Here is a 21,918-nt window from a genome sequence, read left to right on the forward strand (position 1 = left end):
AAATAAATTACTTACCTGTAGCTTAATCCTCTGACAAACTTACTTCCCAGAAGATTTTGAATAGTCACTCTGGTTTCCTCCAAAAGATTTTTAGCAGCTGAATCTCCTACAGCAATAGCAATAATGCGACCAGGATGTCCATTTCTCAGTAAATTCTGGAGTTTTAAGCTTTCTTCAGCAAATTCATGAGTATCAAATTTCAGCACTTCCAAAACCTCTGCTGTATCCTGATCGATCACTCTAACATTTAGTCCTCGGGAAAAATTCTTTTTAAATGTATAATGACCATAGGCCAGCCCTGAGAAATACATAGTCTTTGACAGAAGAGTCCATGATACCTTCTGGTGCCCATGCAACTCCAGCGTTCCTTCAGGGCCCACGCCAATAAATTTTTGGCCAAATTCTGGCACATCAGCACCTTTGTTTGACTTCCCATACAAAATAATAGTTGCTTTGGATTTGTAGCGGCACTTCTCTGCTCCAACATGAAGCATTCCACCATCCTTTATCAGGATAAATCGAGTTCTCAAGGTAATATTTTTAGAACCTTCTTTATCGTCACCAAAAACAAGTAAACCTAAAGGAAAGGAAGTATTTCTGTACATCAAAGCAAAATTCAGAAAGACTCAAATAACCAAGTTCTGCAGTAACAACAACAGAAAAATTACAGATTTATTTTTCACACCCATGAATTGTTATGTTCTCACATGTATTTAGGAGTATTTGGGAAAGTAACTGCTACCAATTGTGATTTATCTTTCTAAGAATTTGCTGGTTTATTCCTGTTTTTTTTCTGTCCTTTTGATAGGATTACTAATATACAACAGTTACCACTGGAGGACAAACAGATTTAGTACCAGAAAGGCTACTAAACAACCTTGTTTTACTATATTGCACAGAAAACTACACCAATGCTGCACTGAAAAGATACTAGAGTGGTCATTCATCTTTTGAATTATATACCTGACCCAGCAGCAGGCTGAAAAATAAAAAACATGGGAATTGGTCAATAAGCTGCAAGATAAAGTTTCAACATATTTTTATGTAATCACAGAAGCGAAAAATGTGCAAACACTGAAGCAAGAGGTTCATCTTGCTATTTCATACCTCCATCCTGTATAACTACAGAGTGTACTGTAGCATCTGAGTTCAGACGAAACAAATCCCCTTTTTTGATAATAACTCGTTTTTCAGGATCTTTTCCAGGGCTCCAGTTTTTAAGGCGAGGGTTCTGATCAGGACAGTTCTCTGCAACACAGTGTGAAATTCAACTTTTAAAAAACAAACATCATCATATCAGTCAAGGCAGTATTAGGATGAACACAAGTAGGAAAGAGTCAGTCACCCACAAAGGACTCCCACCTCCTTCTGTGGTTTCAGTACTACAGTCATTGTATTTGAATAGCCAAAAAGACATGTGAAAAATAGCTAAAGTCTCAGGGGTAGGAAGGCATTCTTTTATTGAATTAAACTACTGTTGACCACACATTCTTGACCATAGATACTTTTGAACCCCAACTGATTTTCTTCTTATTTGCTGGATCACCTGTAGTAGATGAGCAGAGATAAGCAGAATGCAGTCAGACAGAGCAACCATGCTGAGCACTGGAAGTCTTACACTACTAACTAGGATAACTAACATGGTTGTAAAGCATCTAAGAACCTCACCTCCTCAAGGTCTCAACCCTGTCAGAAAGGCTAATCCCTTCTTATTTTTAAGCATCCAAATCATTCTTTAAGGGGAAGTTTGCACGAGGGACAAGACACCCTTAATATACTTAGTATAAAACCTAACTAGCTAGAGCAGTTTCCCAGGAGATAGGACATTTGGGTCTAAACTTAAACATTTGTATCCCTCAGGAAGTCAGTTTAAACATCAGGCTACCAACTACGCAAGAGCAGAGACACAGGCAATCCTTGCTGGAAGCCCTGGCACTACACAGACAGTAACACTGAGCTACAAGGCCAGAGAAGGAGAGTCAGCAGCAAGAAGTGTCAGGCTTGCGTGATTTCAGACAAAGTTACAGCAATGTGGTATTTATACCACACACCTCTTTAGCAAATTAAGCATCTGAGTAATGTGGAAGCATAGACATACTGTAAAAACTGGAAGCCATATTCCTTGGATTATCTTACCAAAATTAAAAATAAATATTAAAGATACTTTTCTTATGCAAAAGACAATCAAAAAGATGCCAAAATAAACATGTTAGGAGGCCAACTGAGGGTAAAGCCAAAATAACCTTTTCACATCCTATCTTCTGGAGAAACACACCCACACTTCTGAAATGCTCCTTCAAGGCAAAAAGCTGTCAGAAATAGTCCATTCTTGCAGCATCTAAAGAAATTAAAACCTATCCACAAGTTTAATACAAGCCAGCCTTAGTTTTGCTAACAGAAATATTTTTCCTTTGCTATTAACTCTCCACATTTCAAATCCCTCCCAACTCAGGAAACCCACATAAACCAAAATTTGACTACCACTGGGGAAAAATTAGCAAACTGTAGAAAGGGCAAAAGGCATACAAGTAGTATTATAAAAATGAAAACAAAATAAAATCTTTTGGGAGAATCCTATGAAGACATCTTTTAGAAAATGTAATTCAACACGAGGGAAAGCCAAAAAGCAAGGAGAACTGCAATCAGCAAGACTGCTGAACACACACCAGATAAAGGCAAGTCTACTGCCTGACTCATGCAGAGTCCTTAATCCCTTTTCCCCAGACACCACACACACAAGCACTGTGAAGAAACACTTATTTCCTGGCTGGTAGCAAAGGGCAGTGTGAGGAAACCATGAGTCAGCAACCTGATGACTTCTGCTTAGTGTGATTCACAGAAGAGCAGATCTAGTGACCATGTATATTTCTGTTGAATCAGAAAGAAAAGGTATAGAACAGTAACTAAAAAATTATAGTTTACAAATCTATTGTACATTACAATCCAGCAAGAAAGCCATCAGAATCAGAAACAGGCACTCCTGTAATGCAAACATGCTTTTGGGGCACAGTAAGTCAACTTTTTGGCAAGCAGATCATATGTATTTAGCAAAAGTATTTTGAAATTCTCCCTTAGCAGTTGTGGTGGGTTTCATGAAAACATAAAATATTTACAACTTCACCATATGTTATCTCCAAAATTACCGAGTACATTTTATAGATGATACTTAATTGCCTTTAAAGTTAAATAAAAACAGAAGCACAGACCAGAAACTGTTAGGTAGTGATGACCTTGCCAAATTTAGCCACTCATGTTGAAAATTTTTCAAGTCAAGCCTCTGCTTCAAAACATTTCTGTAAAAATGGAACCTTAAGCATTCCCTAAGGTTCAGTCGCTTTTATTAGAGTTGGGGGGAATAGTAAAATTTCTACAAATGGTGGAAAAGTACACCATTCACAAGAAAATGTCCTGACAAAAAAAAACACAGCACTAGAACTTTTCATGGAGTAAGCAAATGAAATTTGACAGGAGAAAAAGACAGGCAGGAAACAGTTCTTGAGTTATAACTAAACAGTTCCTTTCTACCTGTTTAGACACCACGTCTGGAGCTTTTAAGGCTTCTGGGAAAAATTAATCAGTGCTATTTTATGCTCAGCAGAAGTTTATCAGACTTCTGCAGCTAAATTTTCTGAGGATTCTGTTTACCCTGGCCAAGTCCAGCTGAGAGCTTCAAGAGTGAAGAACTCTTCCCTGAAGTCTCCCAAGCTTGCCATTCTGACCTCGCATCAGAAGCCTGGAGAAATGGGGAAGGAAATTGCATTTCCATTGCTCTCCCTGATCTCCAGTGTTCAGGACTCCTTAGATGAGTCAGGACTAAATGCCGGGAATACAGAAGCAAGGAGGAAAAAGAAACCAGCTGACAAGCAGGAACAGAAATGCTGACAAGCAGCATCTTCCCTTCACGAAAAGTATGGTGGAGGTTTAGGATTTCCGTGCATTTACTACCAAGTGTCACACACATTCCCTCCACTGCCTTTTAAACAGCCTTGCAAGTTCTGACAATATGGACTTCCAATTAGCCCTGAAGAAAAGCACACCTAACTGGAACTGGTGTCATTTGCTGCAGTACCACATGTGCTTGGGTCAGAGGTAAACACATTAACATTTCAACCTGATGGGGAACTTTTGGGGAGCTTCTGCAACAACCATACTGCAAGACTGAAACATCAGCCAGACTTTCCCTGGTGCCTGTAGGAGTTTCTCTTGTGTCAGGGTTTCACAGTATCACAGAATAAATAAGGCTGGAAGGGACCACAGTGGTCCAGCCTCCCTGCTTAAGCAGGGTTATCCCAGAGCACATTGCACAGAATTGTGTCCAGACAGTTCTGGAGTATCTCCAGTGAGGGAGACTCCACAGCCTCTCTGGGCAATCTGTGCCAGTGCACAGTCACTTATACAGTAAAGTTCTTCCTCATATTATGGTGGAACTTCTTATTAACTCTTGTCCTATTGTACAGTACCACTGAGAAGAGCCTGGCTCCACCCTAAAGTATTTCAAGAGTCATTTGGGTAAGTCACCCTTCGGTCTCCTCTGGAATTTGTCTGTAACCAAAGTACATACTGCATATGTACCCATTACCAGCAACCTAGATCATAACAGGAATAACCTTCCATTTACTAGTCCGTAAGGTTTTGTTGATTTCCTTCATAATTATTAGGAAAACTTCATCCAAGGAGGTATCTCAGCAAGCCACCACTAAGAGCACTTCAGCTGGAAGCATTTTGTACTGTCATCTGAAGTCTTCAGCTGCTTATCTGATTTGTTCAGCCTGTATTGCACTGACTTTGGAAACAGCATCTTTTTAATTATTATGTCAAAAGCCACAGAGAAGTCTCTTATTACAACAGCCAACAGTTTCAATTCAAAATCCTGTTCAGCTTTTAGAAGCCTGACTACTGCCTTAAAAAATCTAAATAAACTCACCAAAACAACCCATACTCCAAACTGTACTACCAAGATTTAGCAACTGCACCTTAGAGCATCTTCTAGGAGTAACTGGCTAGAGGGATGTACACTTTGTGATCACATCACCTGTTGATGCTTTACAACCACTGACACATTTCAGATTCTCCAAATTCCACAGAAGTTGCCCAGTTTTCTAAAATGAGCTGAAAACAAAAAATCAGGGCTAATAGATCAAAAAATGCCCAATTTGCATATAAACAAAACAAACACATACTATTAGCATACATTCTCAGAGATTTTAAAAGTGATTTTACTTTAACATTTTTTTACTATCTTCCTTAGTTACTGCTTAAACAGATAGGATTTAGTGTGGTCTACAATTTGTGAACCTATGAGACAGCTTCTGCAGACAAAAATAATTATAAAGCATTCATGCCTCTTTCCCCCCTCACCAGTAATCTTTATTTACTGCTATGCCTTTCTATTTCATGTAAGTAAATCAAACCACGCATAATAAAAACAACACAGATAACAAAAATGGGAGCTGATCTTTGCCCCCAAACTCTGCCTCCTTCGATGTTAAAATCACAGTAAGTGTCCTATTTTTGCACTTAACTTTCAACATTAATCCTGATACTGAATTACTGAATTATGCTCACAGGTAGCATAACTTCTAGGGATGATTTTCTTTGCAAAAGAACTTACCATCTGGAGCATATTTTGAAGCTATTCCCAAAAAAATCCCCAGTGCAACAAAAAGTGAAAGGCTAGAAATGGCAGAGCAAATGAGAGTATTTTTATGCCTGCTGGCTTCTGCCTGTCGGCGGTGCTGCTCCACTGGCAGGGATGGGAGTCTTGTCTGGGCTTCTTGTCTTGCCGAGGTAAATTCTGCTGCAGCGTGGCTCTGCGAAGGTGGCGGCGGACGGAGAGGGGCAATTCTCCCTGGGACATATCCCGAAGACCTGTGGCTGCTCCCATTCTGAGGACGGAGGAACGCAGGGGAGCTCCCCCTGGTATCAGTGCCTTGCATGTTATAAAGTCACTGGAACACGCACACACACATACAGAGGGAAAAAATAAAGAGACAGGCTTTCAGAATACACATCAAAATGCATAAAACAAAAAAAAAAAGAAATAACAACGAAAGGCAATTTTAAGCCACATATGTCAAGAACAGCCACTGAAGCTGGGACTATTTACAACATATCAGTCACTTGTTACTGGTCACTTGCCATGGAATAACTTCATCGAACAAAAGCATATGTCTTCAACAAAAATTCAAAAGCATGTGGTGTGGGAACCCAGTACAGCACACACCACTTCTTCCTAGTTCCAGTGGGTATTTTTCACAGACTATTTTCACAGCTAACTTGTAGTATGAGATTAAGAAATCAGCTGAACAATGACAAAGCTAGCAACCCCTGCTTCCCCACAATTATGCAAAGAATGTCTAAATGTACTTTTTCTGTACACAGAAGCTGAACAAACTCACCACTTTCCCTTGTGGAAAAGAAGCTGAAAAAGACAAGCCTGCCTTCTACACTGGAAGCCCTAAAAGCTATTTAAATTTTATATACAAAATACCAAATATTATTTTATTTCTAGTCATGCTGATGCAACTTAGTGAACCCTTTTAATAAGCTGAGGTGCATAGAGCCATCAAACTCTTAATTTACTCACAGCACGATTCAATTGCTAGTAAAGGTGCATCAGGAACGGTTCTGTAAGAAAGTCATCTACATCTTGTTCAGCAAACCTTGTAATTTTTCTCACTGCTGAGATGCCTGGCTTTGGACACGACGTCTGGAAGCAACATGACTGCTTCAGATCTCTGTACCTACCACGCAGAAATGAGTGCTGCTTTTATTTCAGTTACTAGTACTGTTTCCATCTTTCTTCTGAAGTACATCAAGAGGAAAGCGTACCAGTGCCATCACTGCCTCGCCCATCCTCAGCAGCAGTTCTAACTCACCGCACTTGTCTAGTTTAAGAGACAAACCTGCATTTGACTGTTTTCTCTGGTTTTTCAGTCAACAGTGTTGTACAGAGTATTCACAAAGCTGGTATAATTTTTCTTCCTCATTATGATTAACATTTCTTATAGATGAAATTTTTTGATAAAGATGCTCAAGTTTCAGTTAACTGAAACCTAACTTTTGAAACCAAACCCTGAAGGGGATTTAGGAACAAGTCATGTGTATTAAACAGCAAAGTTTAGGAAAAATAAAAACTACTGATAATGGGGGAGTATAAAGATCCTCTTTCTGTTCTGTTAACAAAGGGAAGTCTGAGCCATATTCTGAAGTGTCAGGCACGCTGATGAAGGAGGAATGTGACAACTGTAATCTTATTCTGAGAAGTAGCAAAGGAGCCTTTTGTCCCACATGCCACAAAATCTGATACTTCACTGTTTCAAGGAAAAAGAGCTGTTACTATTGAACAGGCTAGATTACCCTTTCATGGGAGACAGTGAACCCCCAGATGTAGGCACAATGACAATGAAGGCACTGAAACATTAACTGGAGTAGCTATCACAGAGTGCAAAAATTGCATGTCCTTCAGAAGTGCTTCTTGCACCTGCTCATTATAACAAATTAATTTTCAGCATTGTCCTTTCTGTTCTTTGACAAACTATTTCCTGAACAAACTTAATCCTCTGCTCTCAAACTTAACTGCCCAATGTGTTATGTGTACTGTGGAACAGTTTGCTTTAACCTCATGTGCTTTTACACTCAACTTGTCATCTCTCAGCAGTGAAAGTAATTTCTGTGTTTAAGATGTATTAAAAGCTGACTAGAGATGGAGCTTTTCAACTAATTCAAAGACAGTACTTATGTCTAGCTAAACAAATGCTGGACTAGCTTCTTAATTAAACATTTTAAGAAATCTGATCCAGCATTGAGATTTTTTTTTTATTGTTTGAAATCCCAACACCTTAAACTTGATTAAGTTTTCAGTTATGACATTTATCTGTGACACTGAGGAAATTACTACAGAGTTCATGATAGTGTAATACCAACAGTTAAAAAGTTTGTTAATTACTCAGCTATATCAACTAAATCCAGATTGGCTATGCAAGACTTGAAATAGTTTTACAAAATAATTTTACCATAATTTTGCCCACCAAAGCCTCTTAAAGTACTGCCAGACCTCTAAAGAAATAATAAAAAACAAACAAACAAAAAACCATTCATTACAGCAGCCATTGGAAACAATTTTGTCATATTTCAAGCATATTTTTTGTTGTACAAAGCATTCCGCTTTGTTTGCAAACTCCATTTTGGCAACTGTAAAAGGTTTTCCACTATCCTGCTCAAGTGAAAACACAGGTCACCCCAAGGACGGGTGGGAAAGAGATGGCAGAATTGCTGTCTTAGCCATTATAAAATAAAAATAATGAAACTAAGCCATAAGGATATACTTAGCATATTCCAAAGCTCACCATACAGTTTTCCATTACAACAGGAGGAACCATTGCAATACTCCCTTCCCTCTTCATGTGTTATTTGAAATTGTCTTGCTGAAAAAGGATCTCATATCCTGTCGAGCAGCTACTGGTTTTTTTAAAAGACAGACTGATAATCTGATTCAAATTATTGGCTTCTTTATTTCCACTCTGAGGAAGCCTTCAGAGAGCACCACATAAATGCATGTATAGTAATTGGCTGTATGGACAGTTATGACCCAAAGAATGCAGTTATTTGGCTGCACAAATACAGTGTGTCACAAATACAACACAAATTTTACTCTGCAAATGAATTTACAGAGTAAAATGCAGGACAAAACAGTCAAACAGCTGAACGAGGTAAATACCACATTTGCTTGCAAGTTCCCATGCACCTGAATTTTTCCATGTTTCCCTTTGACCTGTCCCTATGCTGTGGTCTCCTAAAGGAACTCATGATCTGGGCATCACTTCCTGATGGTCAGTCCCAGACAAAAACACCACACATTTTTGCAATCATACTGTGGTACACAGGATGATGCAGTATTTTACTTTGCTGCTTGCTTCAGAGCGCTTTCAATAAGAGTTAAGTTCTCACACCACATAAAAACAATTACTTAGCATTTATACAGAGCTGTATCTGTACAAATGTGTTGTAACACCATTTACTAATGCTGCTGTCTTACTATTCCCAAACTTCTTGCACATCAGAGTATTATGCAAGATTCAACACAGCTTTTAGTCAGGGCCACGCTTAAGCATGTGCTTCCAGCCCATCAGTAGGAGGGAAACTTCCAATGCACAGACTCAGCTGGAGTACCTCAGATGCTTCAGCCCACGATATATCTGGAGCATCACCACCCATCTGCTGGATGACTGCACTATTTGCATATCACTCTTTTGCAAGAGGAGGGCTACTCCACACAATCCAGGTTTCTGCTCATGCACCCCTTCCTACAGCATGAGCAAGCAAACAAGTACTTCTCATGCTGGTCATATCAGGCAATGCATCTAAAATTAAAAAAAAAAAAATTAAAGGTTTATTTTGCACAGCTTCCAAGTGAAAACAGTGAATACCTGCAAGCCTGGATCTGTCTACAGAGCATCTGAGCAAACAGATGTGGACAGCAAATCCCAGCAGGCAGACAGCAGTGAGCTGCTGAACAGGCTGCAACATCTCCCATCACCTCAAGAATTCCTTCACCACTTTTAACATGTGCTGCTACTACACACTCATAACAAGCCCACATTGCTCCACATGGTCAGAAACTGGAAACATGTACACACTGTACAACCAGGGAATAACATATGAACCTCCTGAGACGTGACTGTGTGCTTGGAAGCAAGCAGCATGCTTATCCGTTGTTCATTTTGGGGCTGGAAATTGGCTTCTTTTACCAGATAATTCAAAAAGTCACCTGACACCACCCAAAAAGTGAGAAAAATACCAAGATATTTTACACTTCTGTGTTGCCAAGTACTAATCGTAAAAAAAATGTCAAATGTGCTAAAAAGCTCCCACACTCCTGCACTGTCTGAAAACTTAGTAAAGAAAGTTTGCTTACTTCATACAGTGCAAAGAAATTAATGCTTCTCTTGAAGCATGCTTTAAGGATCACAGGTCTTAAAAGTAAAACAGAAGAGAAACCAGAAGAAATGACACACTTCTGTTGATCTGGGCCATCAAACACCACCAGCTCTACTGCTGACCTATCATCACACTGTCTAGCCTCAGAGTATATAATTCCTGCTAAGGAAAAGACTGAGCAAAGGGTGGAGGAAAACAACACATACACAAAACAAGTATTTCCCCATGCTACATAGTACCACAAAAGTTATTACTGCTTTCCTGGTAGAGGCACTTGTCTGGTATAAAACCAAAGGGCAGCGAGAAACCCATGAAAAGGGAAAGGGACGAGACCGCAGTACTAAAAAGCTCCTAAGTAGAAACAATTACTGAGCAGAAAGTGATTTGTAAAGCAAGTTCCTAAAGTATGACATACACACCTTTACAGACCTTCAAGCTGGTCAACTACAATAGAGATACTAACGTCAATGCTCAAGTGCTTGGGAAGTCCCCAGTTCAACAAATCTCAACCTCACCAGTAAGAATGATTCCAAACAGGGTGCCCACAAGCTTTCCTTTCCAAGCCCACATTTTCTCCTACTGCCTTATTCTGAAATTACAGCTATTCACTAAGACAATAGACAGCATATTGGAAGGAACCTACTTTTCCACCCATGAACAAAAGTTGGAAAGAATATGTGCACAGTAAGATGCACTGCTATGGTTAAGTAACTGTTGGAAATCACAATATTTATAAAAGCCTGAAAAATCTCAGCTGAGTTACAAAAAAAAAAATCTGTAAAAACTCTACTGACATCTAGACACATATGCTGTTTTCTGCATGCCACCACCAAGTCTTTTCCCTTGCCCACCACTTTCAGAAGAAAATCAGAGCAAAAATCAGCAAGAAACAGAGATATAAGAATGGTAGAAATTACAAAACTTAAAAGATAAGCTTTATTGCACCAGATTTTCTGAATTTCCTGCATATCAACTACTTATTTTTAGTGAATTTCTTGGCACCTAGGAAACATGTAAAATTCCATGATACACAACCACTGGAAACCACTTGAGCCAAGGTCCACATTTCTTAAACCAAATCTTTCAAAGAACAGAATCACAGAATTACTTCAGTACCACACATCGAGAGACAGAAGTGAAAGCATGCTTTATATTTATGATGTAAGAGAAGGCCTTTAGATAGAAATAAACTTCATCAGCTGGTCTAATGAACTCTAGAAGAACACAAGTCTCTCTCCAGTTCAGAAGCAAATTTCAAACTTATATACAAGAAAGGAAAGTTGAACTACATATGTTTAGGTGATATGCAAAAAACAGTTAAGCTATTATCCATGGATTAGAAAGGATGATGAGGTGAGGGGGAGAGGATAGTGAGAAGATTCCATTCCAAGGGAAATAGGTAAACAGACGCTCTGGAATAGAATTTGTCTGTGGGAATAAGTATGAAATTATGGTCAAATAAAACCATTCTCCATGTCCATGGCTGACAGCATACAGGAGAGCCGTGAATTTCATTCCTACCCTCCTGTGCAGGTGTTTGGCAGATCACTATTAAGGATGAGACAAAGCTCAGATGGTATTTGTACAAGAAACATGGTTCCCTGTTCCAATGACAACTGGGCTTTTGTCCTTCATATACAGTTTGCGTGAACAAGCTCTGCGGCACTCACCTGGTTTCACTTACAGAGCATTTGATGCAGCAGATGAAGTATGTGATTTTGCAGAAAGTTTACGTACAAAACTTAGGGATTTTTGTAGTGCTGCAGAGATGTGTCTTACTGCAGAAACTGCAGGGACATGTTTTTTTCCAGTTCCTAGACACCAAACATCATCCTGTAAGCCTTCAAGAATTCTTAATTCACCCGAAGACACCGCAATTTTCAGTCTGCTCAAATACAACTGTAGTAGCGTTAGGTCTACAAAGAAACAAAGAAATGTAAGCCAGAAGCCACAGCAAACTGTAGTTAGTGTATCTAAAATGGTGTCTGACATTTCCAGTGAATTCCCTTTTTTCCTTCCTTTGTTTCTTTTTGACACAGTTTATCTTTATAAGTTACTTATAAATTGGAGAGCTCTACTCTGTTTCTCATTCACTGTTTAAAAAATAGCACATTCTGCTGGAGGAAACCATGCAGAAACAAGTGAATTAACAACAACTTAAATACAGCACATCCAAGAGAACACTAGGAAATATGGCACATACTGAAATAGGAAAAACGAATGGAATCATTTTCACTGTTTCACTTTCAGAAATGAAATGTTCAATAATTTGTGTAAGAGATCAAGAGTGGAAACTCGCATTTTAATCACCCATCTGCCATTAGCTTGCTGCATGAGTCACAGCTTATTTGGGCCCCAAGCCTGTAACATGAGAAAAAAAGTGGTCACTAGCCTCACAGGGACTTTGTGATGGTTAGTTTAGAGAACGCTTTGGCCTCAGCTCAGTGATGCATCTGAGTACCAGTCTACTTTTAAGTAAATAAATAGCTACACTTAAGTCAACAACTTTCACCCGAAAGTGATGGATTTGCCTTAGAGAAGGCAAATTCACCTTAGAGAACCTGAGTAAGATGGTAGGGGAAAAAGCCAAATGAAAACCAGGGAAAAACACTTAAACTACTTCTCATATTGACAATAAGAAGTGGTATAAAGGTATTTGCAGTCTCCAAAAAAAACCAAATCCCAACCAAAACAGCTACACCTTAGGACTTCAAAGTGGAAAATTTTCTATGTAATGGTAATACACTTCAGAGAGGTAAAGTTGAGTTCTGGCACTACCTTGAATCACTAGGCCTACAATCCTCCTCCAAAGAGAAAGGCAGTAAGAGTAGATATTTATTACCAAATTAGAAAAGCTCTTGTAAATACATCATAAGCATATATGAAAGTACAGAATATAACAGGAAGTGCAGAAAAGAGTCAGATCCGACACTTAGCTTTGGTTAACAGACATATGCAAAAATACTCCTGAGTGTACTCATACGATCACTTAATCATCAAAGAGTTGTCATGTTCAATTTAAAACATAAATCGGTATCATAAAATGCTCTCTTCCATATCAGCATGTGGATCTCTTTCTTTCTTAGGCAAAGCTGTTAAGTTCTTAGAATTTTTTCTTCAGTCCAACTCAAGCTTCAGTAAATGACATGTCACCCCTTATTCTGCATACTTGAAGGACTGTCTCTGCAGATTTTACCTGCATCAACCACAAAAAAAAAAATGCTGCTTGAAAAGCTGAATTGTTGCAGCTGCACACCCACATTCTTCTGTCTTGCATTTGTATGAGCCAAGTTAAATGAGTCTGCATTAAAAAATAATTAAGAGCTCCAAATCTCATCCAATCACATCCAGTGTGAACGCAGCTGTGACATCAGCACCTCTTAGCTCTTTGAACTCCCAAAGGACTCTTCATCCTGGTGATGGATGACTAAGAGAGAAGCTATATGACACAGGTCCATACAGTCAGAAGTAGCTGGCAGAATGCAAATTATGTTTCATGCCTCTTCCAAGGAGGAAAAAAAGGATGACACTGAGAAGTCTGTGAACCTGACTCAGTGCTGTATGCTCTGGACTTCAAGAATTTACATAGGTTCAGAGAGCAACAAGGGTGCAGAAGAGAAGTCAGCTGAGAATTATTGGATAAATAACACTTTTGAGTTTAGGAAGTCCTTGGAATGCAAGCTTTTTGAGGCTGAAAGCAGTAGCATCACCATGCAGTAGCCTCACCAGATGGCTATTACTCATCACTGTCAGACACTCGGTAATTGCCTGGATGGCCACTTTGCCTGATGTGATGTGGTCACTCTTCTACTATGCTTTAAGATCTCATTAACTGTCTTTTGCCTTCACTTTTCCAAAATCCCCTCTCCTCCTCTAAGGACCAAATCCCCCTCAATTCAGCTGCTGCAATTGCCTGCTGAGATCAGCAGCACAAAATACACCCTTACCTGATTGTGTACACTACCTGCCAAACTGATACACAGTAGCCGAAACATAGTACAATTTTCATTTTGCTGTAGGAACTGTGGCAATCCAGCAGAAGGGCACAGCACATACCAGCTAAATGCATGAGGGCACAAGGTCTTGTGAAAAGAGTTTCTACTGATGAACTAAAGAAGAATAACTGGACTGTGTATGTGAATGCTAACATACCCCATGGCTCTAAGGTATCACAGAAATCACAGAACTATGTCAGTTGAGAGCCTGATGAAAAAGGAACAGTGACCTAATTTACACAATGTGATATTTACTACAATTTTATTAAAGAAAAAACATTCTATCATCGTTCTTTTATTAAAAACACAAACAGCATATTTGGGATATCTCAAAAGAGCAAAATATCAATCTTCAAACAGCAAAACAAAGCCCTGCAATTAAGTATTAAGTATGCATTCTGCTGAGCTGGTGGCTACATTCGTATTTTGGCTTACTACAGTAAATTCCATTCTAGGAAACTCCAGTAACTCTGCAACCAACTGCCAAGTACTGCAACATCCTGCCAGGTATAGCTAGTCATCTTACATGACTGCAGTACTCTTTTTATCGTGCTCTTCTTAATCCCATATGCCAAAAAGATAGAAGAGCTACTAGCACATTCCCTTCCATTAACCTACTTCACAACAAAGCAATAAAACCAGTTACAAGTTCTAAAGTATGCATTCTTTAATGCCTTCAGTATTGCCTTTCCGTATTGGCAAATACATCTCTTTTCTCCCTCACATCTTTGCTCAACTTTTCAACTCCTTTTCCACTTTCTTTCTCAGTATTACTATTCCAAGAAAATATTTCTGTGGAAAAACACCCACATCTACAAACAATTCATTCCCATTTGTCTTGCCAAAAATACCTCCATTAAATTGATAGTGAAATCCCTTTTGGTAAAAAAATAAGTTGAGAATGGAGCAAGTCTAGTCACAATTTGACTCCAAACAAGAAACTGCAATTTACAATACAGACTTTAACCATGTTTTGATGCATACTGTAGGTGATTCTACAGAACAGCCTTATTAATGCAAAGCATGAACCTTACTGATATACTTCAGACTACGCTCCTTGGTTTAATTTTTTAATATACAGAAAGTGAGATTTACTAGGTGAAAATTTTCCCACTAGTTTCTGAAGTTTTTAAATCACTGGTGCATGCACACAGAAGGTGAAGAACAGTTCATCACAGCACTGTGGGACAGGTTCCCTTGAAGTCACACATGATGTGACCCATCAAGGCGCTCCTTCAGCCGTGGCACAAGGGTGGCAGGGGTAGCAGGGGTGCGCTCTTACAGCTGTGGAGGCTGCAGCATCGGCCTCCAGCAGACAACGGGGACAGGTTCCCTCTCCTCCCCAGCTTCCCCCAGCTCCAGTACAAGGCAGAACTAAGAGGAGATGGAGCTCCAATCCTAGCACGGAGTAGTCGGAGCCTTCCCACATGTAGAGAAGCAAACAGCTCCCTCCTATCCAACAAGTAAGATAAACAAAATTGAGTCACTGCTCCTTTTCTGCAAACAAGACTTCCCCAGCAAGAAGCTGAACTGACTTACCTCAAAACACAAAAACAGTATGCTAAAACTGTTTAATAAAACTTTTCAGAAATATACTGGACATATAATAAAGGAATTTAATGACTGCGCTTTGTATTTAAAGCACATTAAAAATTACCTGTAATTAAAAAACATTTCTAGTCCTGACAGTCCAAGGCAATGATGCCTTTTCCCGGTCTTAAAATCAAGAGTCAAACATGGTTAGAAGGGAAAAAAGGATTTTACCTTGGTATTTATTTTAAGGATCCTTAGGTGCACTATGTCCAGGTCAAATGCACCAAAATGCACATTGCAATGCCCGCCCCCAAAAGATCTGGTATAACATTATAGGTTTTACTAATTAGCATATTTATCAAACATTCCCCAATGAGCGGCTTGAATGAACCCCCCTCCCCACCCTCCCCCCTAGGGAACCTTCCCCTGGATGGTTCTATCTTGGTTTACAGAATGAGTTCTGGAGAGGACCTTGAGGTCTGGGGCACACTAACCCCTACCTACGAAGCTTCTAAAAATGTTTAGTCTCCTAGCTGAACAAACAAGTCCAAGAATGTAGGCAAAAAGCACTAGGAATACAGAAGTTGTAAAAGGGTATAACAGGGGTATAAAAGAAAAGGCAAAAAATCTTCATGGCATCAACATGCAGACATTTCTTTGCAACCTTGGTGGTAAGAATGTTGAAGTATTTAAGTCAGACTGAAAAGCACCTGTCCCGCTGGACCCTGTCATTAATCAAGGAAATAAAACCTCCTAACTTCATTCGAAATACAAGCTACTCCAGTATGTATCAACACCAAAAAAAAAAAAAAAACCAAACCAAAAAACAAAAAACCCCAAAAAACGGAGCAAAATAACCAAGGTAGTCCCACAGCTTGTGCTCTACCTATTTTTATATTCATGCCTTAGAGGAAAAACAACCTTATTTGTTCCCCTGGTTTGTCAACTTGTGAACTGTGCCACCAAAAGGCTTCCAGTGCTTCCAGTCACAGGAGCTGTAACAGCTGGGAGACCTTTAGTGGATTTCATAGGGCCTTCTGAAAAAAATGATTTTTACAACAGATGCCACCATCTCCTACTAGTTAGTGTTTCTACCAACTGATAACAAGTCAGATGAACTTGCTAAAAGCTTCCAGCCAACCCTCAACACCACATTCCCCACAAAATACTGTGAGGCTAATGTGTTAATATTCGTAATTAAAAAAACCTACAGTGTGCCACTGAGAAACATCTATCCACATCTCAAAACAGCACACACCACAGCTCCTGCTGAGATGCTGAACTTCAGAAGACACTCTCATTTTAGCACGGACCTCACAAGACCCCTTGTCTTTGTCCTCTTCCCCTCCACATTCTCTTTTTTCTTCCTGAATCCCTCTGTAGCTGGGGGCATTACTTGTGCTTTACATGTAACTTATTCCTCTGGCCTCTCTGTCTAGCTCAAGTCCCTGGCATACAGTCTGCTGGATGCTGTATTAGTAGAGAAAGTGCACGAGGAGCGGGCCCAACAAACTTTATCTGGTAGAAGATTTCACATCCATGCTGGCAGTGCACAGGATCCACGTAGACAAAGCACCTCGAAGAGCTATAGACTCCTAGGAACAAAGATGAACCTCCCTCCTCCTTACTGCTACCCATGGGCCATTTCACACCACCAGCTAAGCCACGGCAATCTTTTTCTGTGATTCATTAAAACAGACTAACGCCACACAAAAAAATACAAAGTACTACTTTATACTCCTTATTACATTGTCTTTGGCAAGCCCCTGCTGCTATTTTGTTTTTAGAACTACTCAGAAACATAAAATCTCATCTCTTTTAAGGAAACCGTGCCACTAAATACACATGTAAAATACAAATAAGGGTAGTATCTTCAGCACACAGCCCTCATCTAAGATGTGATGTCGCACAAATGCAGCGCATTAATCACTGCACACCCTCTTTTCCTAGAGGGGCTGCGATGATGTACAACTCTCAGTGTTTCTTCCGTGCCTCGGGGCAAGTAAAGCAGCTGTTGGTTATCAGTCACAAGGACGGCATTCCACGACAGCCCAAGCACTCGCGTATGCCTATGACAAGTCCGAGCGCAGTCACGCCGCGATGCGGACCTGAGCCCAGTCGCTCTCCACCGCGATGCCGGCAGCATCCGACCAGGAGCGCCAACAAAGCCGCGGCCCCAGGAGCGCGGCCCCGCCGCCGCACCTGCCGCGGCCCCGCGGAGCGGCGCGAGGCCCACACCTGCCGGGCACGCGCGACTCCTCAGGGCGGCCGCGCCCGCCTCCGGCTGCCGCCCGGCCCTCCCCGCCCCGCCGCCGGCTGCTGCCGCCCCCGCTCACTCCTTCCCTCCCCTCCTGCCGGCCCCGGGAACAAAAGACGCCAGTGCGGCGGAGCCCGGCTGGCGAGGCGCGGCGGCCCGGCCCTCGCCCCAGCACGGCCCGGCCCCGCGCTGGTCCCGGCCGGGCCGGGCGCGCTCTCACCTGGGCCCGGCGCGGCGGCGCGCTCGGGGCGGCGGCGGCGCGCTCAGGGCGGCGGCATAGCGCTCCCCGCCCCGGAGACGGCGGGAGGCCGCCGGCTGCTCTCTAACTCCGCCGCTCCCCGCCTCGGCTGCCGCCCTTACGCAATTGGCAGCGGCCGCAACCCCCGCGGGGCGACCCAGATCGCGGGCCCCGAGCGGAGGCGGCTGCGCCCCGCCGCCGCGGCCCCGCCTCCCACGCTCCCACCGCCCCCGCGCCGGGGGAGGAGCGGGGCCGCCCGCCCGCCCCTCGCCCGGCCCGGCCGCACCCCGGCTCTGCGCGCCGCCGGGTGCCGCGCTGCCCGGCCCTCCCCTGGAGCTCCCCCGCCGGACCGTGTGCTAGGCCCTCCCGCTGCTACCGGGGGACCAGGTGCCGCCTCCTGCAGCACCCGGGCCTGGGGTGGGCAAGTGGGGCAGGGGGGTAGTTTGCATCCATGCCCTGACCTACGGCTCTCCTCTGGGCAGTGTGGAGAAGAGCTGACTGGCAGCTCAAATACTGGACACAGCGTTAGATACCGATGTCCGAGTTAAAGTAATAGTAATAATAGTAATAGTAGCAGTAGTAATAATAACAATAAAAAATAATAATAAATCCACAGTACAAGCACGCAGGTGCTTTCTGGGCGGTGTGAAATTTGCGCGAGGTACGAGAGCAGTTGAAGAGCCAGGCGGCAGCGAGGAAAGATAGTGTGCTGTGTCCGGAGGGGCAGCGGGGAGGGATGGAGAGACACCCGGAGCGCATGAGAGGCGACAGTAGCAGAGAGCAGAGACACGCGGCAGCTGTCGGTACGTGCAGGCTGAAAAAAGTTACTTACGGCGATTGTAGTCCGGGCAGTCTGAGCAGGGCAAAGGGCTGACTGGAAAACCTGACTCCACTTTCTGATTTTTTTTTTTTTTAAATTTTGTTTCAGGTTTTAATGTTTTTTAAGTAAAATCAAGCTAAACCAAAAAAATGTTCTGAATTTCAGAGAACCCCTGTCTGTAGCTGTTACACAGCAAAGAGCGTCAATTGGTGTAGACATTCAGAGGAACTGTGAAGATTCAGGGCACCTCAGCCTCTCAGGCTGTCTGCTTTGATGTAAGTCTGACAACGGACTTCTCTTAAGTTTGGGACCTCCCACCATTTCCGTGCACCGAGGTTGGGCCACACTCATTACTAATGAGACAGTAAAAAAAAAAACAAAAAACAAAAAACAAAACCAAAAACCAAAAAAGGCTCCCTGATCGTATTCAAGATGCTTCAATGAAATGCTTTGGGAAATACAAGCGTTTCCCAACATAGTTATTTCCTTGGGAATATTCCAAACAGATGAATACAAAGTAATAAGTCACTTGTATGTCTATGAACACTGGCCTACTTTGGCTCTAACGATTTCCTCTTAGTTTATGAATAAGCATAGCCTGTGTAGTGTGCTTATAGCATATGGAGACATCTAGCGCCAAAATAATAGACTGCAAATCGCTTCATTAGTCTGAAATCTTGGAGATCACAGCTGAATCCATTGCTTGCAATATTTCACCCTAGGACTGCTGAGTGCAGAGCGGTTTTATTGCAAACTGTCACACCACTGAATAGCAGCTGCCGTGGGCAGGGACTGTGGTAGAATAAGCAGCTGAACTAGCTCCGGAGGGAGCTGTGACTGCAGCTCTGCTGCACAGCTTGAGCTTCAGGCCTGAGATTACAGTAGTAATTGACTCAAGACAGAGATTTGCCTGTATAGACATGAAAGGTGTTGAGACAGTTCCTAACTTGCCCTTGCCACTAAACCACAGAGAGGAAAGCCCTTAGGTGTATGAATAAGACAGTTTCCTCTTGGCTTTGATACTGTTTCTCTGTTTCTATTCTTTCTTTGCCAGCCCAGGAGCACAATCATTCTAACACATATAATTGTAAATCTTTGCCTCTTTTCAACAAACATATGCAAACTGAATATTAGATTTGCCAATTACTTTGGCTGAAATTAAATTGACTAGTAAGCACTGCTTATCTACTGGAAAGGTATTATTATTGTATTTCTGTCCAGGATCAGAAAGTATTCACTTTTTTATATACTTGTGTAAAGAAAGAAGAAATACAGACTGCTGATCAACATTCTCAGCCAGAAGCCTGAAAACAAGCTTGTTTCAGTGATACCCCTGTAGATGTTTTTGCCAGTACGACTATATAGGGGCATAAAGTAAAACATTTCTAGACACTTAAATAGTCTGAAACAAAATGTATTGCATTATGTATGTGTGTGTGTGTTTAAGAGTGCACACGTGTATATTTTAGACAACTGACATAATACATTTTTTTCAGTCACTGGCAAGTCCCAAACATCTTTGAGCTGTGAAAGCACTAGATTATAGGACCATAGAAAAATTAAGTCTGGAAAAAACGTTTAAGATCATTAAGTCCAACTGTCAACCCAGTACCACCACCATGTTCACCATTAAACCATGTCCGCAAGTGCTATACCCACAGGTTTTTTGAACACATTTGGGGATGGGGACCCCACCACTTCCCTGGGCAATCTGTTTCCATGCTTTACAACCCTTTCTGTGAAAAAAAAAAAAAAAAAAAAGTCCAAACATTTAATCTAAACTTCCCCTGGTGCAACTTGAGGCCATTTCCTCTCATTCTGCTACTTCTTACCCAGGAGAAAAGACTGACACCCACCTCACTATGACCTCCTTACAGGTAGTTGTAGATCTCTTACAGAATGGAATTATCACCAAACAGCTATAATGTCTTTAAGTGATGGATACATTTGAATAAAACAATCCCTAACCCTGTAAGTATGCAAAATATTAGACTTTGAAATTACCTGAGTATTTGAAATCTATCAAACCCAAATGGTACACTAAAGCATTAGTGCTTCTACATTTGATATGATTAGTTTCTTCACATTGCTTTGGGTTTCAGCAGACAAAAGGTAGGTAAAGTGTATAAACCAAAGTTTAAAAATGGCAAAAGATGGACTTGAAAGAGATGATTGATGCCATCACTATGGTCTAATGATTTCAAAATAAGTGAGAACGAAGCAGCTTTTGTCCTTCTGAATAAAAAGAGGTACTAGGAGAGAGGAGGGAGTGAGTTAGGAAGCAACAGGAGGGAGTAAGTATTGGTAGTTACCAGTTAAAATTGTGTCCTAGTCTCTCAATTCCCGTGGAGATCCTTAGAAAATATTGCTGTTGGTCTGTTGAGATAAGAGAGCAAATGTACGTATTTCTTTCCTTACTTAAGCCTTTCTGACATATCTTCCAGGTACTCTGTGGTAATACTTTTTCCATCTAGTAGCCATGTTTTAAATTATCATAAAAAACACACAGATTTTTAATTAACTTTCTGGGAGTTTAGCATGTGTAGCAAAATAAAAAGTTAAATTATTGAAAGAGTACAATGGCTGCCTAGGCTGGGGGAAAGTTTGCTCTCAGTAAAAGCCTGATCTTACTTTGAAATACTGTGCTTCAACCAAAGGTAACAGCAGTTAATAAAATATCAGTTTAAGGGAGAAGACAAGAGTGTAAAATGCATATTGGGGGAATGTAGAGGTAATTTTTAACCAAATTTAGTTGGGAGCAGTTTCAGTGCACCATCTTCCCCTGCTCACTGAAGAGCCAATGCCCTTTTCTTTCTGTATGTCAAGACAACGCATATGCAACTAATTTATTTTTTTCAGGTTTACAGAAAAGTGTGACCTATTTCTGAGTTCTGCTCAATCCTGTAATTCTCCTCCCTTACTTTGCCTGTTCCCAAAAATTTTACAGTGGAGAAACTTGTCAGAATTTCAAGATTCTGGGTCATATAAAGATGATAAACTCTTGAAACCCAACAACAAAAACTGATATATTTTTAATGGCTTTTAGATTTCCTCCTCTATAATCAAAAGTTGATAGTGAATCAGCAAAATAATTTTAAAACTTCTGTTAATGAAAGGAGCATAGGCTGCACTGAAG

The 21,918-nt window shown here is 41.2% G+C and overlaps 1 protein-coding gene across 6 annotated transcripts in view; it reads right to left on the reverse strand.

The window, feature by feature from the left end:
* The window catches only part of CEMIP2 (cell migration inducing hyaluronidase 2), a 51,180-nt gene extending 32,222 nt beyond the window's left edge, over window positions 1–18,958 (reverse strand). The window contains exons 1-6 of one of the 6 annotated variants that reach the window (XM_069000816.1): window positions 18,795–18,958; window positions 11,610–11,855; window positions 9,172–9,362; window positions 5,612–5,948; window positions 1,108–1,248; window positions 16–577 (exon numbers count right to left, since the gene is read on the reverse strand). In XM_069000816.1, coding sequence (XP_068856917.1) covers window positions 16–577; window positions 1,108–1,248; window positions 5,612–5,936 — 1,028 coding nt within the window. In that variant the 5' untranslated portion in view covers window positions 5,937–5,948; window positions 9,172–9,362; window positions 11,610–11,855; window positions 18,795–18,958. Of the gene's footprint in view, window positions 1–15; window positions 578–1,107; window positions 1,249–5,611; window positions 5,949–9,171; window positions 9,363–11,609; window positions 11,856–17,944; window positions 18,149–18,794 lie in introns of those variants that run through there. The other 5 variants (XM_069000814.1, XM_069000815.1, XM_069000817.1 and 2 more) reach the window with 5 other exon arrangements.
* Window positions 18,959–21,918: the final 2,960 nt, after the last annotated feature.

The sequence above is a fragment of the Aphelocoma coerulescens genome (genome assembly GCF_041296385.1).
Source record: "Aphelocoma coerulescens isolate FSJ_1873_10779 chromosome Z unlocalized genomic scaffold, UR_Acoe_1.0 ChrZ, whole genome shotgun sequence".
NCBI classification, from domain to species: domain Eukaryota; kingdom Metazoa; phylum Chordata; class Aves; order Passeriformes; family Corvidae; genus Aphelocoma; species Aphelocoma coerulescens.